The 17,826-nt window shown below is 44.6% G+C and overlaps 1 protein-coding gene and 1 long non-coding RNA gene across 2 annotated transcripts in view; both read left to right on the top strand.

The window, feature by feature from the left end:
* Nucleotides 1-1,798: 1,798 nt before the first annotated feature.
* LOC113017373 (uncharacterized) overlaps nt 1,799-17,826 on the top strand; it is a 32,000-nt gene continuing 15,972 nt past the window's right edge. Inside the window, exons 1-12 of the mRNA XM_080300670.1 lie at nt 1,799-2,101; nt 2,200-2,362; nt 2,446-2,595; nt 3,641-3,801; nt 4,147-4,326; nt 4,410-4,551; nt 4,647-4,831; nt 4,932-5,073; nt 5,154-5,338; nt 10,967-11,173; nt 11,707-11,866; nt 11,955-12,104. Coding sequence (XP_080156796.1) covers nt 1,907-2,101; nt 2,200-2,362; nt 2,446-2,595; nt 3,641-3,801; nt 4,147-4,326; nt 4,410-4,551; nt 4,647-4,831; nt 4,932-5,073; nt 5,154-5,338; nt 10,967-11,173; nt 11,707-11,866; nt 11,955-12,104 — 2,020 coding nt within the window. The 5' untranslated portion in view covers nt 1,799-1,906. The remainder of the gene's footprint in view (nt 2,102-2,199; nt 2,363-2,445; nt 2,596-3,640; nt 3,802-4,146; nt 4,327-4,409; nt 4,552-4,646; nt 4,832-4,931; nt 5,074-5,153; nt 5,339-10,966; nt 11,174-11,706; nt 11,867-11,954; nt 12,105-17,826) is intronic.
* Nucleotides 12,112-13,191, top strand: LOC145428544 (uncharacterized). Its single transcript, XR_013908837.1, has 2 exons — nt 12,112-12,949; nt 13,028-13,191. It is a non-coding gene; the product is annotated as an uncharacterized LOC145428544 (long non-coding RNA).

Genomic DNA, 17,826 nt, shown 5'->3' with positions numbered 1-17,826 from the left:
CTATGATATAAATAGGGAGGTCCTATTAACATGTTTAGTTTTAAAGGACACCTTCCTGCCTTTAGTCTCATTCATGAGCAGTATTAGTTTTCTTCTAACATCCAGAAGTCTGCACGATGTGTTTCATAGTTTGTAACAAGCCTTTGACAGGTAAACATAACATGACCGAAAAAGCAAAAAAAAAAAAAAGAAAAAAAGAAAAAAAAAGAGGGAGAGAGTGTTGACATAAGAAGAGAAAATGCTCTCAATTATGGAGACAGGCAAATGGTTCATTTATGTCTGATGTGATTATTCCTCCCTAAATATCGTCGGTGAAGTTTGCCATGCACGTCAGATTTTCCTGCGCATTTTTATACCTCTGCCAACAGAGAGAGAGAAAAAAATCACATTCTAACAGACAGCTGGTGCTTAGAATACAGTTGAATAACTATTAAAAAACAGATGATATTTAGATGATAGTTCAGTCTAACACATGTGCCAGTGAACCATTAAACGTCTGTGAAACTATGCAGTTATGAAACGTAACTTTAACCTCAGCCAAACCGATTTGCTCAGTTGTAAATAAAACAGCGAAGTAAACGTGACCCGACAGACAGAACCTGAGTGAATGAAGTCCAGCGTTTAACCACTGAGAGCTAAAACTCAGCTGAGGTTTCAAAGCTGTGTGCCGGTGATTGGACATCAGCCGCTGATGAAGCTGGTTCGCCTATAAAGTGCTCTGTAAGGAAACAAGCTCCAGCAGCTCTGCGCTCTGGGAAAACACTATATTTACTTATCTTGTGCAGAAAAATGCGCTGACATTGCTTTATATCGAGCACCGGCTGCCCAGTTAAACTGTGACTATCACCAGGTAACGTAGGCGTGTTTCTTGAATTAGCAGCAGGTGTTAAACAGCTGACTGATGAGGAGGAGGATGCATGCAGGTAAACTGAGGGTCTGTTGAGCTGATCGCTGCTTCGTGAGAAAAATGTCAGCTCGTTCTTTATGTTACAGAAGCACAGAGACACAAGACCAGGCGGAAAGAGACGATCGTTCGGTGAAAATGAGAATCTGCGAATGCAACATGTGGAACACGGAGAGTGGAATATGTAAACAAACCGGTTAACGTAACCCCCTCGGTGCACTCTGCATGCTAATTGTTAGCAGAGCTAGTGAAATCTCTGAAAACATCTGAGCACTTTTGCAAACATGTTCTATGTTGACAACCTGACCAGACATACGTCGCGACATTCGCGGCTAAAACACTGTTAAAAGTGTAGCTGGTGACAGAAAAACGGGGTATTTTAAAACTACACCACCACCATCGCTGCCTGTGATTTGATCTGCATTCTGGGATACCTGGCTGCCCCAAGTCTACACAAGCAATCGATTATCTTGGATCGACCTGTTTTGACTTACTTTGCACGGCAACCAATCAAATGTTAGAGAAGCTGCATGGGCAGCGTTAACCCCGCCCCCTGAGTTTGATGGGTGAGGCTGACAGATAAAATTATTTCAAGATGAGAGCCAGGCGCCAGGACTGCCAAAATGAAATAAATAAATATATCATTAAATAATTAATTAAATGTGTCAATAATTAATTAAAATGTGAAATACATAAATAATTAATTAAATGTGTCAATAATTAATTAATTACATGTGTCATAACTATTTATTTAATTAATTAATTCCAATTTTAATTAATTATTGCCACATTTAATTAATTATTTAATGGTGTATTTAATTAATTCATTATGGCAGTCCTGGCACTCCATAAGTGTGGGGCAAAATTTGCAAAACAGGAAATTCTTGTTCTGACATGCCGACTTGCTGCCTGGCGTTTCAGTGGGGAGTGCTTTACACTCAGTGTTAGAACACTTGTGAAAGTGTTTATTTCTGAAAAGCAGAAAAGGAAGCTTCCAGGATCATGCTTGAAGAGCTTTTTAAGTCCTCCACTTCCGTTTTGCTTTTGGGGGTCATCATTGGCCTGTTGATCATTCAGATTCTTTTATCCAGCTTCAGCTCTAAAGAAAGGAGAGAGCCTCCAGGACCCAGACCTTTTCTTCTGCTCGGTAACCTGCTGCAGGTCGATCCCAAGAGGCTCGACAAATCTCTCTTTGATGTGAGAAACTTTAAAAAAAAAAAAACTTAGACAATACAATTTTGTCATTGTTGTTTCGGATTATGAATCTCACCTATGTGCACATGATTTCTGTTCAGCTGTCTAAAACATATGGACCAGTGTTTACAGTCTACTTTGGACTAAAGAAGGTCATAGTCATAGCAGGTTACAGGGCAGTCAAAGAGGCTCTAGTAAACCATGCTGAAGAGTTTGGAAACAGAGAAGTCACGCCCGTCTTCTATGACTTTAACAAAGGACATGGTAAGAAAATCCTCTTTGAGTTAGTGACTTTATTTATTTTCTCATTTTCTTCTTGTTAAAAAGACAGTTTTATCTGCTTCCAGGAATACTATTTTCCAATGGTGACTCGTGGAAGGAAATGAGGCGCTTTGCTTTAAGTACCCTGAAAGATTTTGGAATGGGCAAGAGGATTAGTGAGGGAAAAATCATTGATGAATGTCACTATCTGATCCAAGAATTTAAACAGCATCAAGGTAACATGAGCTCTACTGAACAATTTGACAAGTTCAAACACAATCACATTGGTTAAACAAGTGACTCAATAAACAAAATACTTAGTAACCTTAGCAGAGAGGAATATAAATATACCCATGGCCATTTCATTAGGTACACTATGCTCGTACTGGGTTAGAGACGATTTTGGGCTCAGAAGTGGTTTAACTCATCATGGCACAGATTCAACAAGGTGCTGGAAACATTTCACAGATTTTGGTCATTAACGGTTCACTGTTGTAGATTTGCCAGCTTCACATTGTGGATTTAAATCCCACATCCCACTACATCCCAAAGGCACTCTCTATTGGACTTTGATCTGTTGACTGTGAAGAGCATTTGAGTACAGGGAACTGTACTCAAACTGTCTGTGCAATCTGTAGCCTTACTTTCCTGTTCTTATCTGACAGGAGTGACACCTTGTGTGCCCATCTCTCGCTGTTAGCCCATCTGCTTCAATGTTCAACATGTTGTGCATTCAGAGATGCTCTTCTGCATACCTTGTTTGCAACACGTGGCTTTGTGAGTTACCATTGCCCACCTCTTAGCAGTTTGAGAACTGTTGTTTGCTGGATATTTTCTTTTTTTTGACAATTTTTTTGTAAACCCTTGAGTAGATTTTGCTGGAAAATCAGAGTAAAAACGTAATCATTCATCCTCATTCTGATGCTCATTTTGAACCTCAGCAGGTCTTCTTGACCATGTCTACATGCTTAAATGACAGTGAGATTGTTGTGTTGACAAGCAGTTGAACAGGTGTGCCCAATAAAATGGTCAGTGAGTGGATATTAACATTATTTTGCTCAACTAACAATACATTTACATTTTTGGGTTATGATGTCTAACACTTCACAATAATCCTACTTTAGTTGAAAAAAAAAAAGTAACCTTAACACTGAGTCAGAACAGCCAGTATGACATTAATGCTACATTATCTCAAAGTGAGCCTAAACTGAGGTATTTATAATGTGTGGCAGTTCATTATATATTTTATATCTAATTATTTCTAACTATTTTTTATTACAGGGAAAGCCTTCAACAATAGGCAGACACTAGTTTATGCTGCTTCAAACATTATATCAGCTATAATGTTTGGAAAGAGGTTTGAATACAAAGATCCTGTCTTCCAAGCTATGGTGGAAAGAGACAATGAGTCCATCCGTCTGACGGGCTCAGCTTCCCTTCTGGTACTTATATAATTTAATGCTGACATGGAAAATCAGTACAGATATACATCTCTTCTGAAATTAGAAATTGTAAGATTTTCCTTATTTGTCTAATGAATTCATTTAAATGTTAACAAGACAAACATGTTCAATTAATAGCACAACAATGTGTAGAAAAGCATCATTACACCTCTTCAAACATAACGAAAATGGCAAATATTCCAAGATTATCAGCATCAGGATGAATATGTCAAAATTTGAAACCCATGTTCAAACAATAATAAGTAAATGAGGCTCAACTGGGGCTCATGATTTTCATAGTTATGTTTTCTGGCTATAATTTATTTGTATTGGTCACTCTAACAGATATACAACATAGTTCCGTGGCTGGGTCCATTTCTTAAAGACTGGAGGGATTTGATGAAAAATATTGAAGACAACAAGGCGGAGATGAAAAGGATCATAGGAAACCTTAAAGAGACTTTCAACCCTGAGATGTGCAGATGCTTTGTTGATGCGTTTCTGATTCATAGGCAAAAACTGGAGGTGAGGTATCAGCGGTCACTCCAGTCCTATACTGTTAATGTTGTTCATTAACGGCATTTACTCTTCTCCATATGTCGTGCTAGAAGTCTGAAATCAAGGATTCACACTATCATGATGATAACCTGCTCTACAGTGTGATAAATCTGTTTGCAGCTGGAACCGATACCACAGGAAATACACTTCAGTGGTGTCTGCTGTACATGGCCAAGTACCCTCATATCCAAGGTGCAGAAATTCCTCGCCAGGCTTGTTTCAATTTACATGAACTTAAAAAAAGGTCACATATTGTTAAATTTGATTTATATTTCATTTACATGCAGACCAGGTTCTGGAAGAGCTGAACAGGGTGGTTGGAAGTCGACAAGTTTGTGTCGAGGACAGAAAGAACCTGCCGTACACTGATGCTGTTATCCATGAGTCACAAAGACTTTGCAACCTTGTTCCCATGGCTATTCCTCACAGAACCAGCAGAGATGTTTCCCTTCATGGCTATTTTATCAAAGAGGTTTGCTGCTAACATTTATTCCAGTGAACACAAATTCGTTTTTCTTTCTTTGTTATATATTAACTTACATTTTGAACATTATGCTTTACTTCTGCTACAGGGAACTACTGTATTTCCCCTTCTCACTTCAGTCCTATACGATGAGAGTGAATGGGAGAACCCGTTTACTTTTACCCCTTCTCATTTCCTTGATCAGGAGGGTAAATTTGTCAGGAGAGATGCCTTCATGCCATTTTCTGCAGGTGCCATTAAAAAAACCCCAAATAAACAAATATGTTACGCTTGCATATACCTAAGACTATTTTCACCTCTGTCCTTGCAGGGCGCAGGGTGTGTCTCGGAGAAGGTCTGGCCAGAATGGAGATCTTCCTGTTCTTCACGTCTCTCCTTCAGCACTTTCGATTCACGCCCCCTCCTGGAGTTTCAGAGGATGAACTGGACCTGACACCAGTTGTGGGCTTCACACTCTCTCCTTCACCTCAGAAGCTGTGTGCTGTCAGACGCCAATGAAAAAGAACCAGAAATTTTTGATAACTGTGTGTTTTTCTTATGAATTAGCATTAGTCTATAGAGTGAAGTACCTGTAAATCTAATGCACAGTGATGGTATTCTATGCACTGACATCTACTTTAGTCTACATATCCTCCTTGATTAATCCTTTCTAAAGACAAATTAAGACCAATAAAAAGACTACTGCTTTCAAAACAGCAGTCTTTTTATTGGTCTCAATATATCTACGCTTATGTTTGTATTGTAAATAAAGTAAATTCATGCTAACACATACACAGTTTCTGTGTTTAACTATTGAATGATATTTTGCAGAAACAGGTTATGCAGAAATGTTACCATGGCAATATTGCTGAAAGATTGCATCAAGCCTCTGATTTAGGCCAAAGGTTACTACACAGTTACAGAATAGCAGCCTATTATTGCTAAAATCAGCACATTTCAGCTGGGGCCCTACCTGTGTCTGCAGAAGTTCCCCTGCCATTGTTTACTTAAATTACAGAGCCCTGACCATGTTTTTCTCATGACTTTAACTCCAATCCAACAAGCAGAATGGAGACCACACTAATTCAGAGTTCGGACATTTAAACTGTATCAGTCCTTGTTACAGCGTTCGCTTACTTAATAACATAATAACATGTAAGCCACAGACTAAAGTCTCTTTTACTACAGGGAGTGCAGAATTATTAGGCAAGTTGTATTTTTGAGGAATAATTTTATTATTGAACAACAACCATGTTCTCAGTGAACCCAAAAAACTCATTAATATCAAAGCTGAATGTTTTGGAAGTAGTTTTTAGTTTGTTTTTAGTTTGAGCTATTTTAGGGGGATATCTGTGTGTGCAGGTGACTATTACTGTGCATAATTATTAGGCAACTTAACAAAAAACAAATATATACCCATTTCAATTATTTATTTTTACCAGTGAAACCAATATAACATCTCCACATTCACAAATATACATTTCTGACATTCAAAAACAAAACAAAAACAAATCAGCGACCAATATAGCCACCTTTCTTTGCAAGGGCACTCAAAAGCCTGCCATCCATGGATTCTGTCAGTGTTTTGATCTGTTCACCATCAACATTGCGTGCAGCAGCAACCACAGCCTCCCAGACACTGTTCAGAGAGGTGTACTGTTTTCCCTCCTTGTAAATCTCACATTTGATGATGGACCACAGGTTCTCAATGGGGTTCAGATCAGGTGAACAAGGAGGCCATGTCATTAGTTTTTCTTCTTATATACCCTTTCTTGCCAGCCACGCTGTGGAGTACTTGGACGCATGTGATGGAGCATTGTCCTGCATGAAAATCATGTTTTTCTTGAAGGATGCAGACTTCTTCCTGTACCACTGCTTGAAGAAGGTGTCTTCCAGAAACTGGCAGTAGGACTGGGAGTTGAGCTTGACTCCATCCTCAACCCGAAAAGGCCCCACAAGCTCATCTTTGATGATACCAGCCCAAACCAGTACTCCACCTCCACCTTGCTGGCGTCTGAGTCGGACTGGAGCTCTCTGCCCTTTACCAATCCAGCCACGGGCCCATCCATCTGGCCCATCAAGACTCACTCTCATTTCATCAGTCCATAAAATCTTAGAAAAACCAGTCTTGAGATATTTCTTGGCCCAGTCTGGACGTTTCAGCTTGTGTGTCTTGTTCAGTGGTGGTCGTCTTTCAGCCTTTCTTACCTTGGCCATGTCTCTGAGTATTGCACACGTTGTGCTTTTGGACACTCCAGTGATGTTGCAGCTCTGAAATATGGCCAAACTGGTGGCAAGTGGCATCTTGGCAGCTGCACGCTTGACTTTTCTCAGTTCATGGGCAGTTATTTTGCACCTTGGTTTTTCCTGTTGACTATTTTTTTCCCCTTTTTTCTTTTGTGTCCCGTTTGGATCTTTAGCCATCAGAATTGTTGTCTTGAGGCCAAGAAAGATGCCAAGCGGATTTATTTTACCAAGTGGATCATCATGGCCTTGCCATATTGGTCCATTTGATTGATCTGTATTATAATTATGAATTTATTTTATTTTCAGTTGCTGCAAACGGGACAGAGATGACTGGGGGATAGGACAGGGAGAAAGAATGAAAGAAAGAGAGGGAGAGAAAGAAAACCAAAGGGGAGAAGAGACGGTGAGAAGGGGGGGAAGAAAGAAAAAGAAAGAAAAAAAGAAAAAAGAAAAACAAACAAAACACCTGGGTCACCTGTATGGAGAAAAAAAACAGAAGAGAAAGCAAACAACAAAGAGCAACATAATAAAAAAAACAGCACCATCACAATAAACTAGCTAGCAGTAGATAACAGTAGATACTAAATAATAAACGATATTGTGCAGCACGCAAGATAGACAGCGCACAATGTGCTTTGAGGCAGCAGCCAAGAAAGCTGTAGTCCGCGTCTGTGAATACCTGTGTGTACACCTGTGTGCACACCTGTGTGGATCAGCATGCTTGTATTCCAAAGGTTTCTCCATGTAACGATCTGCTAGGGAGTGTGGGGAGCCATAGCCCCGTTGCAGTGGTGTGCCCGCGGGCTCTGCCGGCAGCCAGCTGTGCCAGAGAGGACCGAGCTTCAGGCCCAGAGGCCTGAGGGCATCCCACCCCCCGGAAGGAGCCCAGCCGGGCCACAGGCGCCCGGCCCCGCCAATCGGCCACCAGGAGTGAGCCGGTACATACATGAGCGCCCAGCCCCAGACGACAAGGACCACCAACACACCAACGTCTGAGGGCATCAGCCACCGGCAGGGAGTGTGGTGAGGGGAGATAGGCCTCCGTACTTTAGAGGGCCTGAGATGTACCCAGAGAGGTTGAGTCTAAGACCCAACCTGACATATAGACACAGACGAACAGGCACACGCAGACACAGACGTGCATTCCCACCCCATATGCACAACCAAATACTCGGCACTCACCCAACGTGTAGACAGACACAAATAGACACCGCACAGACAGTCGCACTCCCCAAACATACTCTATATCCCAGGTCCAGGTACCCCCGCCCTCAGAGGGGCAAGCCGCACCTAGACCCAGGAGATGTAACCCTTCTCTCTGGGGTGGAGGCAAGCGGACCACCTCCTGCAGTAGCAGGGAGGCCCACTGATTTTGCCTTTTCTCCTGCACAGTGACATAATAGACATAAGCCTGGTGCTCAACAAAGTAGCAGTTTAGAATCAACAGACATGTGATGAGGAATATGTTTCTGTGACACCACGGGCACACAAACAGCCTAGTGAACTAGAAGCTGATAGCATGCAGTGGTTATCCTCCAAAACCACCAAATCGCCTGCACACATCTTCATGTCCTCATCTTTGCTACATGTTAATAAGATGTGTATGTGGCAGCACGAGGTGAGAATAAAGTAAATGCTCTTCACAGTTTAAAAGACAACGCCACTCTGGGAATTTCACCCAGAGAATACTGGAAGTAACACTAATCACCAAGAAGGCAGTTAGGTTTGTTATACTCAGTACAGAGACGAGGTTCAATGATAAAACAAGTTGACAATTTATTAATAATTATTTAAAACACTGTATAAAAACACAATCATAAATATCCATGTACAAATATGCTTAAAAAGGTATTCAGAGCTGAGGCTTACCAGTGGAGGGGCAGGGATGCCACGCACAAACTCAAAAAAAGAAAACACACCAAGACACAAGTGCAACACAAAATCACACACTCACACTAATAAACTAAACAAGGCAGGTGTGTACACTCGAAGGATCCCACCACCAAGGCACCCTAGTCTCCTCCACGTCGGCACTCCGCATCTGAATAAAAGAAACAAAGAAATGTTAATATATTACAACAAAAATAATATGTAGCACTGGGGGATAACCCAACTGCAGGACCACACTGGTGATCTGCAGCTAGAAAAAGGGCCTCCCACCAGTGACGTAACAAAAATCAAAACTACAAATTAAAACAACAGAAAAACAACATACAATCTAGATAAAACTTTAAAATCAGGAGCAAACGGAATCGCCGTATTGCTCCAACTTGCCGTCTGCCCGACTATAAGTTAATCATCCGGTCAATTAACATGTACGCCAGCTGACTCTCATAACCGGCATGCATATGGCCGCTGTCCACGCCGACGTCCACTTTAAAAAGCTGGCAGCAGCAGGAACAGAAACCTCGCAACGGGAACAGACGGTAAAAGCAAAGCAAAGCAAAGCAGCAGCACTTCACTTAGCGTGGCGTTGCGTAAAACTAAGGCCCACACTTCCGAGTAAAGCGCGTCATGAAACATGAGCAGAGTGGCTCATAGGAGGCTTCTACAGCTATGACCAGCCGCGATGGAGGCTTCAGAATGATTTCTGCAACACCAAAGGGAAGTCAGGTGACCAAAAAGGAGATCACAGGTAAGCGATCCAGGAATGCTCAGATGGCCACTATTTATACTAGCGCCCCCTAATGCGCCAGGCTGAAAGTGGGTTGAACCAAGGAATAACATTCATCCTGCCACATGTACATGAAGTGTTCCTGAGGTTATCCAATTAATTCATAGTTTCAGATGACTGTGAAAATAAATACGTTCATGTTCATTAAAGGTGTTAAGCACAGGCTAAACTGTGTGGCTACAGTAGGCAATATTGTGATTGTGGTCCATGTAACTCATGATTCTCAAAGAATGCTTTAATTTAAATAAAACAATGTTTGATTCTGGCATTAATCATCACTTTTGCACTCTGGTTACTATACTCTTAAAGGATGTGTTAAAAATGTTAAACTAGTAGCTCAGTAATTGTGTGTTGGCCCTGTCTTCAGCTAAATAAATTAAGTATTGTATTTTTACTATGCAAACTGAATCAGTGTCATATCTAGTTTTCAGTCTTTTTCACAATCCTGCCTTCATTATAATTTTACCAAATCAAATATTTCATGACTGAACTAAGGCAATGCATTTAAAGTGAAATTAGATAATGAAATAAATGAAAACACACAATAATCAAAATACACATGTTGGAAAAATTAATCAAATTCTGCCCAGCAACCTGACATACCAGTGGCAGGAAGCGGGAGTCTTTTGTTCAAGACAATGAGTCAAATATAGGATGCATGGCACTGTATGCTGGCAGGCCCTGCAGTGATGGCACCCTCTGCAGGCACAGATGCTCTACAAAAGGGGTGTCGAACTCGAGAGCCAGTGTCCTGCAGGTTTTAGATCTCACCCTGGGTCAAAACACCTGAGTCAAATGATTAGTTCATTACCAGGCCTCTGGAGAACTTGTTGAGGAGGTAATTTTGCCATTCAAATCAGCTGTGATGGATCAAGGACACATCTAAAAACCTGCAGGACACTGGCCCTCGAGGTCTAGAGTTCGACACCTGTGCTCTACAAGAATTGTCACTGCTGGATCCATGCTGCAAACCTCAAACCCCATGCTCTGAATCTGATCCAAACAAGTTCAGACTGAGCTCACCTAAACTGCCCTCTGATCACTCAGCATTCCCATGGCCCCAGTGGCTGGGGCTGGGCCTGTGTGTAGTCTCAGTAGGCCAGAGTCTGACTGGCTGTTATCCAAACAAGGCATGTCTGTGTTGTTAATGTTTAATATCGGTTTGACAATAACCATAAAGTCTGTTGAAACACAAGTGTAAGGCAGACTACTCTTGTTTCTAGGTCAGTATGGCTGCAATGGAAGATTTTTTACTACATACTCCGAATGTAACATCTCTGCTCATCACAGTTGTGATCTTACTTGCTTTCTATCTAATATGCACCAAACTTGCTTCTGAGAGAAACTACCCTCCAGGTCCCACGCCACTGCCGCTGTTTGGCAATTTGCTACAGTTGAATCGTCAGCCGCTTCACATTGCGCTCTATGAGGTATGCAAAAAATCAAATACAGTGCTTGACAAAATTATTAAGCCACCATACAATGTAAAGATTATACTTCAACTGCTCTAAAATAACAGCATTGGCTATTACCAAAATCTTTTTTGAATGTTTCTGTAATTAAACTGACATTCCATGCTAAACTATAATTTATTATATATTTTTTAAAGCAGATGCTAATTTACGATTATTTACTTGAATTCCTGAACAAAAATTGTTTGTGCGGTTGAAAGTTCTCTTTGAACAATTTCTTACTTCTCCGAGGAGTCCAGTGTGCCCGCTCAAATTTTGGTATAAAACTTTGAATTGAATTTGCCTAATAAATAACAATTGAATTCTAAGTTTTAAACAAGTTTTTGACAGACTTCTAAAATTTAAAAAAATTCACGACATAAAGTTTTTTTGTTTGACGCAGTGTTTGTTGGCAAAGGCAAACAGATTTATTATTAAATGCTACAATTTATTTCCACTCAGATGTGGAGAAACTTAAAAACTTTTGTCTCCTTGTGTTTTACTCACTTCAGCTGTCCAAGAAGTATGGCCCAGTATTCACTGTCCATTTGGGGCCCAAAAAGACAGTGGTGCTGGCAGGTTACAAGACGATCAAGCAAGCTCTGCTGAATGTTGATGCCTTTTCAGACAAAGAAATACTTCCAATTATTAGTGACTTAAAATTAACTCATGGTGGGTGGAAAAAATGTTTTTCTGTGTGTGTATATTGAGGTTTCTTTTTAATATTTGCTTTTCTTCTGGTACTTGAAAAATTCTCTAGGAATTGTTTTTGCCAGTGGAGATTCATGGAGAGAGATGAGGCATTTTGCATTAACAAACTTAAAAGAGTTTGGAATGGGAAAGACGGCAATCGAAGAAAAAATCATAGAGGAGTCTGAGTGCCTGATTGAAATATTTGAAGAAAAAAAAGGTAACACACCTTTTGACACATTAACTTTTGCTAATAGCTCTGTTTTTACAAATCAGTCTTAAATTTGTATTCATTCATTTAAAATTGTAATTGTAACTCCGAAATGACAACACAGGCACGGCTTCTTCAAGACGGGCGCTTCGTTGCATTTATTGAATGCCGTGAAAAAACACAAAGGCTTTAAGCGCTTCAGTCTATCAAAAGTAACACTTGTGTTTTAACAACAAAAAAAATTAACTTGTGGCCATCTGCCACTTCTAAGGGCCACTGGAAAAAAAATCTGAGAAAAAAGTCAGAATTCTGACTTTAATTTCAGAATTCTGACTTTAATCTCAGAATTCTGACTTTTCTGAGAAAAAAGGGGAGACTGGGGACATTGAGTCCGAATGGACCATGTTCAGCGTCTCCATTGCCGAAGCTGCTGCATTGAGCTGTGGCCGCAAGGTGGTTGGTGCCTGCCGTGGTGGTAATCCCCGAACCAAATGGTGGACACCAGAGGGGAAGGGGGCCACCAGGCTGAAGAAGGAGTCCTATCGGGCTTGGTTAGCCTGTGGGACTCCTGAGGCAGCTGACAGGTATCGACAGGCCAAGCGGAATGCGGCTCGGGCAGTGGCTGAAGCAAAAACTCGGGTGTGGGAGTGTCATGGTCTCCGTGCCTGCCCGGTCGGCCCCACAAGGCTACAATTGCTGTTTCTGTTCTCTCCCTCTCTGCCTGGGCGGAGCTCACTGTGGGCTCCTGCCCTTGGCCCACACACACACCTGACAACACTCACCCATCATCACCGGGAGCACTATTTGAGGCTGGAACACAGATCCTCTCGTCGCTGGATGATTGTACCCCTAACGTTAGTGTTCTCACAGCTCTTGTGCTTCATATTCGTGATTTGTGATTAGTTGGTGACCTGCCTTCTCGTCTGCCTCAGATCTCCCCCCCCCCCGGGACCTGCGACCTCCCTGCTGCGGGAACGTGTGTGAGTGTGAGCGAAGAAGACGTGAGCGAGTTACCCTGTGATTCCCCCGGAGTTTTGGATCCCTTCACTGTACATATATTGCACTGGCACTGTAAATAAACTACACCTTGGAGATACCTTACCGCTCTGCGTTTGAATCCCTGTACCAGATCGTGACAGAATCATCCAGCCACGGAAATGGATTCAGCAGATCCAGCGGTCTCGACTCCCACCCTCGCCACTTTGGCCGCGATGCTGGCACGCCACGAGCAGATGTTCATTCACCTTCGAGCAGAGCTCGCGAACCTCACACAGGCCGTGGCCCGGCTAACACCGCTACCGGCCGCTCCACTGGTCGCCGCTCCTCCGTCGGAGGCGCCAGCTCCAGCAGTAAGTGTCGCGCCACCTGCTCCCTCACCTGTTCACGTTGACAGATTCCTCCCCACTCCCAGGGCTTTCACAGGAGAGATTGATAAATGTGCTGGTTTCCTCACTCAGTGTGCCCTTCAGTTTCGCCAGCAACCGCAAGCCTTTTCTACTGATGGTGCGAAAATCGCTTATATCGTCCAGTTACTCCAGGACCGTGCTCTAACCTGGGCTCAAGCTGCGCTTCAGGCGGAGCCGGACATCACCTTTTCTGACTTTCTTACTAAGTTTAAAGGTGTGTTTGACAGGAAAGCCACAACTGCCACCGCCGGCCAGCGCTTGCTTGCGCTTAAACAAGGTAAACGCAGCATGGCTGATTTTTCTATTGACTTTTCTACCTTGGCTGAACAGGCGAAATGGGGGGAAGAGGCCCTTAAAAGTGCATTGCTCACTAATATTAATGAGGAAATAAAGAATGAACTAATGCTCCGTGAACTGCCTTCCTCCCTGGATGCGCTTCTGGTTTTGTGTATGCGGGTGGACGATCAGGTGCGCGCACATCGGAGCGCACGCGCGCGTTCGGGGCATGCCCTGCTGGACTTTTGTGGGACCCCTACTGCAGCCCATGGGTCGTGTGACGCCGACACCGGGGATGGGGAAGAGCCCATGCAGCTTGGGCGCTCACGGCTGTCGCCCGCGGAGCGCCAGCGCCGTCTTTCCTCCGGTGAGTGCGTTTATTGCAGCCGTAAAGGCCACTCTGTCTCCTCCTGCCCAACGCTGGCAAAAGGGCGCGCTCACCAGTGATCGTGAGGGTGCTGGTGGGCGATCTGTCGAGTGAAAGCCCTCTCCCCAGACTTCTTTTGCCGGCTACTCTGCGTGTTCGGACTGTTTCTCATTCTCTCTCCGTTCTCATTGACTCTGGGGCTGAGCAGAACTTTATTGACACCTCACTCGCCGCCAAACTGAACATCGCCTTGGAGCCTCTGTCACGCCCCCTCCGCGTTCACGCACTGTCGGGCCAGCGCCTGCCTGACATCACTCATGTTTCTGAATTCCTTTCATTATCTCTCTCTGGCAATCACGCAGAAAGGATTTGTTTTTTTTTCGTTTAAGGCTCCTCTCACTCCGCTGGTTCTGGGTCACCCCTGGCTTGTCCTCCACAACCCGCATATCGACTGGGAGAAGGGTGCCGTACTAGGTTGGAGTGTGGCCTGCCATATGAACTGCCTCCGGGCTGCGGCTTCCCCCGTTTCGCTCCCACCCACGGCCTCGCCGTCGGACGCCCCGGACCTCTCGATGGTTCCGCGGGTTTATCATGATCTGCGGGATGTTTTTTGTAAGGATCGGGCGCGGTCCCTTCCCCCGCACCGCCCGTACGATTGTGCCGTCGATCTTCTTCCTGGAGCTCCGCTGCCGTCTAGCCGCCTGTACAGCCTCTCCCGGCCTGAGAGGGATGCTATGGAGCGTTACATCTCGGAGTCGCTGGCGGCAGGGTTGATTCGCCCCTCCTCTTCCCCTGTCACGGCTGGGGTTTTTTTCGTGGATAAGAAGGATGGTTCGCTGCGGCCGTGTATTGACTTTCGGGGCCTTAATCAGATCACTGTTAAGAACAAATACCCTTTGCCGTTGCTTTCCTCCGCCTTTGAACTGCTTCAAGGCATGACCGTCTTTACCAAGCTGGATCTGCGCAACGCTTACCACCTGGTGCGCATCAGAGAGGGGGATGAGTGGAAGACCGCGTTCAATACGCATCGGGGCCACTTTGAGTATCTCGTGATGCCGTTTGGGCTGACTAACGCCCCCGCAGTGTTTCAGGCGATGGTTAATGATGTCCTTCGTGATTTTGTTAACCGTTGTGTATTTGTGTACTTGGATGACATCTTGATCTTTTCTAAGACACTCGAGGAGCACAAGGTCCATGTCCGGCAGGTCCTGCTACGCCTTCTGGAGAACCGGCTCTTTGTGAAGGGGGAGAAGTGCGATTTCCACGTGGCGTCAGTGAGTTTTCTGGGCCACATTATCGAGAAGGGGGACTTGCGGACTGATCCGGAGAAAGTGCGGGCTGTGGTGGAATGGCCTACTCCTCCTGATTGCCGCCAAGTGCAACGTTTTTTGGGATTCGCCAACTTTTACAGACGGTTCATTCGCTATTTCAGCAGAATCGCTCTCCCTCTCACTAAACTCACCTCTCCCAAAGTTCCCTTCCAGTGGGATTCTGCCGCTCAGCGAGCCTTCGCCCTGCTCAAGGACAGGTTCACCACTGCTCCCATACTCCGGCAACCGGACCTTACACGGCAGTTCGTTGTGGAGGTGGACGCGTCGGACTCCGGGGTTGGGGCAGTTCTGTCTCAACAGCTGGACGGTAAGCTGCACCCGTGTGCCTTTTATTCTCGCCGTCTCTCCCCAGCAGAGTGTAACTATGACATCGGGGACCGGGAGCTTCTGGCCGTCAAGCTGGCCCTGGAGGAGTGGAGACATTGGTTGGAGGGAGCGGCACAACCATTCATCGTCTGGACGGATCACAAGAATCTGGAGTACCTGCGCTCGGCTAGACGTCTCAATTCCCGGTGTTAAGGTTCAAAATTGAGGAGGGAGAGTACAAACCACTCTTGGTCCAGACGCTCTTGGTCAAACAATGATTTTAATGAACACACGTGTGGGAAGACACTCTGTACGCAGACAGCCAGTAGTCCTCGACTTAATCAAAGCATGAACAGATATTTTATAGCATCAGGGTTTGATTTACTGACGCCCCTTCATGCGTCACAGATACATTTTATACATAGATCAGATCAACACCAGAATGACTTTTCACCTAGAAGATCATCTTCTATTTTCATGGCTGGTACTTTCCGTTCTTGTCTCAAAGTGAATTGTTCCTCTTTCTTGTCGAGACATAACTAATCTCTCCTCTAAATAAATCTCACATGCTCTTTGTGTCACCTCTTAACTGTCTGTGTCTCGTCCTCAAATGCTCTTTCTCAATTCACCTGTTGCACTTCTGACCTTTCACTAGACCAGAAGCTCACTGAGACTATGTGTATGTCTTCTACTAAATAAATGTTTTAACCAAGAACCTCTACTAAAACCTTAATATAAAATGATCTGATATATAAGTGTTTTGTAAGCATGTATTGCAATTCCTTCTATGGCTCCAAGTCACTTGCACAATAGATTGTCCGAACATCGCGCCGAACAAAGCTTCCGACCCCCAATTAATTGACCGAGCTCCAACTCTTTAATAAGCACAGATATGCATTGTGTATAAAATAGTCATAACTGCTTAAGGCCTTCTTAAAGCTATCTGTTACATTGTTAAAGCCTCGTCTTAGCCTGCTGCTCAAAATAACTATCTGCTTTCACTTCTGCATACAACTTCCTGTCAGCCTGCAACTCAGTCTTTCTGAAAGAGACACTGTTTAACCCCTGAATACAATATAAACTCCAGATTATATTATTAATGCAATGGTAATGATGACAATTATTTAACAATAGCAGTAAAATAATTTCCCTGCTCCACACCGGCAAGCCAGGTGGGCGCTGTTTTTTGCTCGTTTTGACTTCACTATCACCTACAGGCCAGGAACACGGAACGTAAAGCCAGACGCCCTGTCCAGGCAATTCTCCATCACTGGGGAGGACTCGGACCCTGAGCCTGTCCTCCCGGCCGCCTGCGTAATTGGAGCCATCTCCTGGGAGATCGAGGGGCTCATCCAAGAGGCGCAGGAGACCGAACCGGATCCTGGCACTGGTCCACCTGGTCGCCTCTTCGTTCCTTCAGCCGTCCGCTCTCAGGTTCTCCAGTGGGCTCACACCGCCCGCTTTTCATGCCATCCTGGGGTCCTCCGCACCTGCTCGTTCCTCCGACGTTACTTCTGGTGGCCTGCTATGGCTAGGGATGCCAAGGAGTACGTAGCGGCCTGTTCGACCTGCGCCCGGAATAAGCTTTCGAACCGCCCTCCACCGGGTCTTCTGCAGCCTCTCCCTACACCAGCCCGACCGTGGTCCCATGTTTCTTTGGACTTTGTCACGGGGCTGCCGCCCTCCGCTGGTAACACCGCCATACTTACCATTATCGATCGTTTCTCCAAAGCTGCACACTTCGTCGCCCTCCCGAAGCTCCCCTCTGCCTTGGAGACGGCCCGGCTCCTCACCTCCCATGTGTTCCGTCTTCACGGGATCCCCGAGGACATCGTCTCGGATAGAGGGCCGCAATTCACGTCCCGTGTTTGGAGGGAGTTCTGCTCCGCACTGGGGGCCAAGGTCAGTCTGTCTTCCGGTTTCCATCCACAGAGTAACGGGCAATCGGAGCGGGCCAACCAGGAGCTGGAAGCTGCCCTCCGCTGTGTCGCTTTGCACAACCAATCGACCTGGAGTGAACAGCTTCCATGGATCGAATATGCCCA

This window comes from Astatotilapia calliptera, chromosome 4, assembly GCF_964374335.1.
Source record: "Astatotilapia calliptera chromosome 4, fAstCal68.1, whole genome shotgun sequence".
In the NCBI taxonomy this organism is placed as follows: Eukaryota; Metazoa; Chordata; class Actinopteri; order Cichliformes; family Cichlidae; genus Astatotilapia; species Astatotilapia calliptera.
The sequence above is the reverse complement of the archived record's forward strand: the minus strand, read 5'-3'. Positions and strand labels throughout refer to the sequence as shown.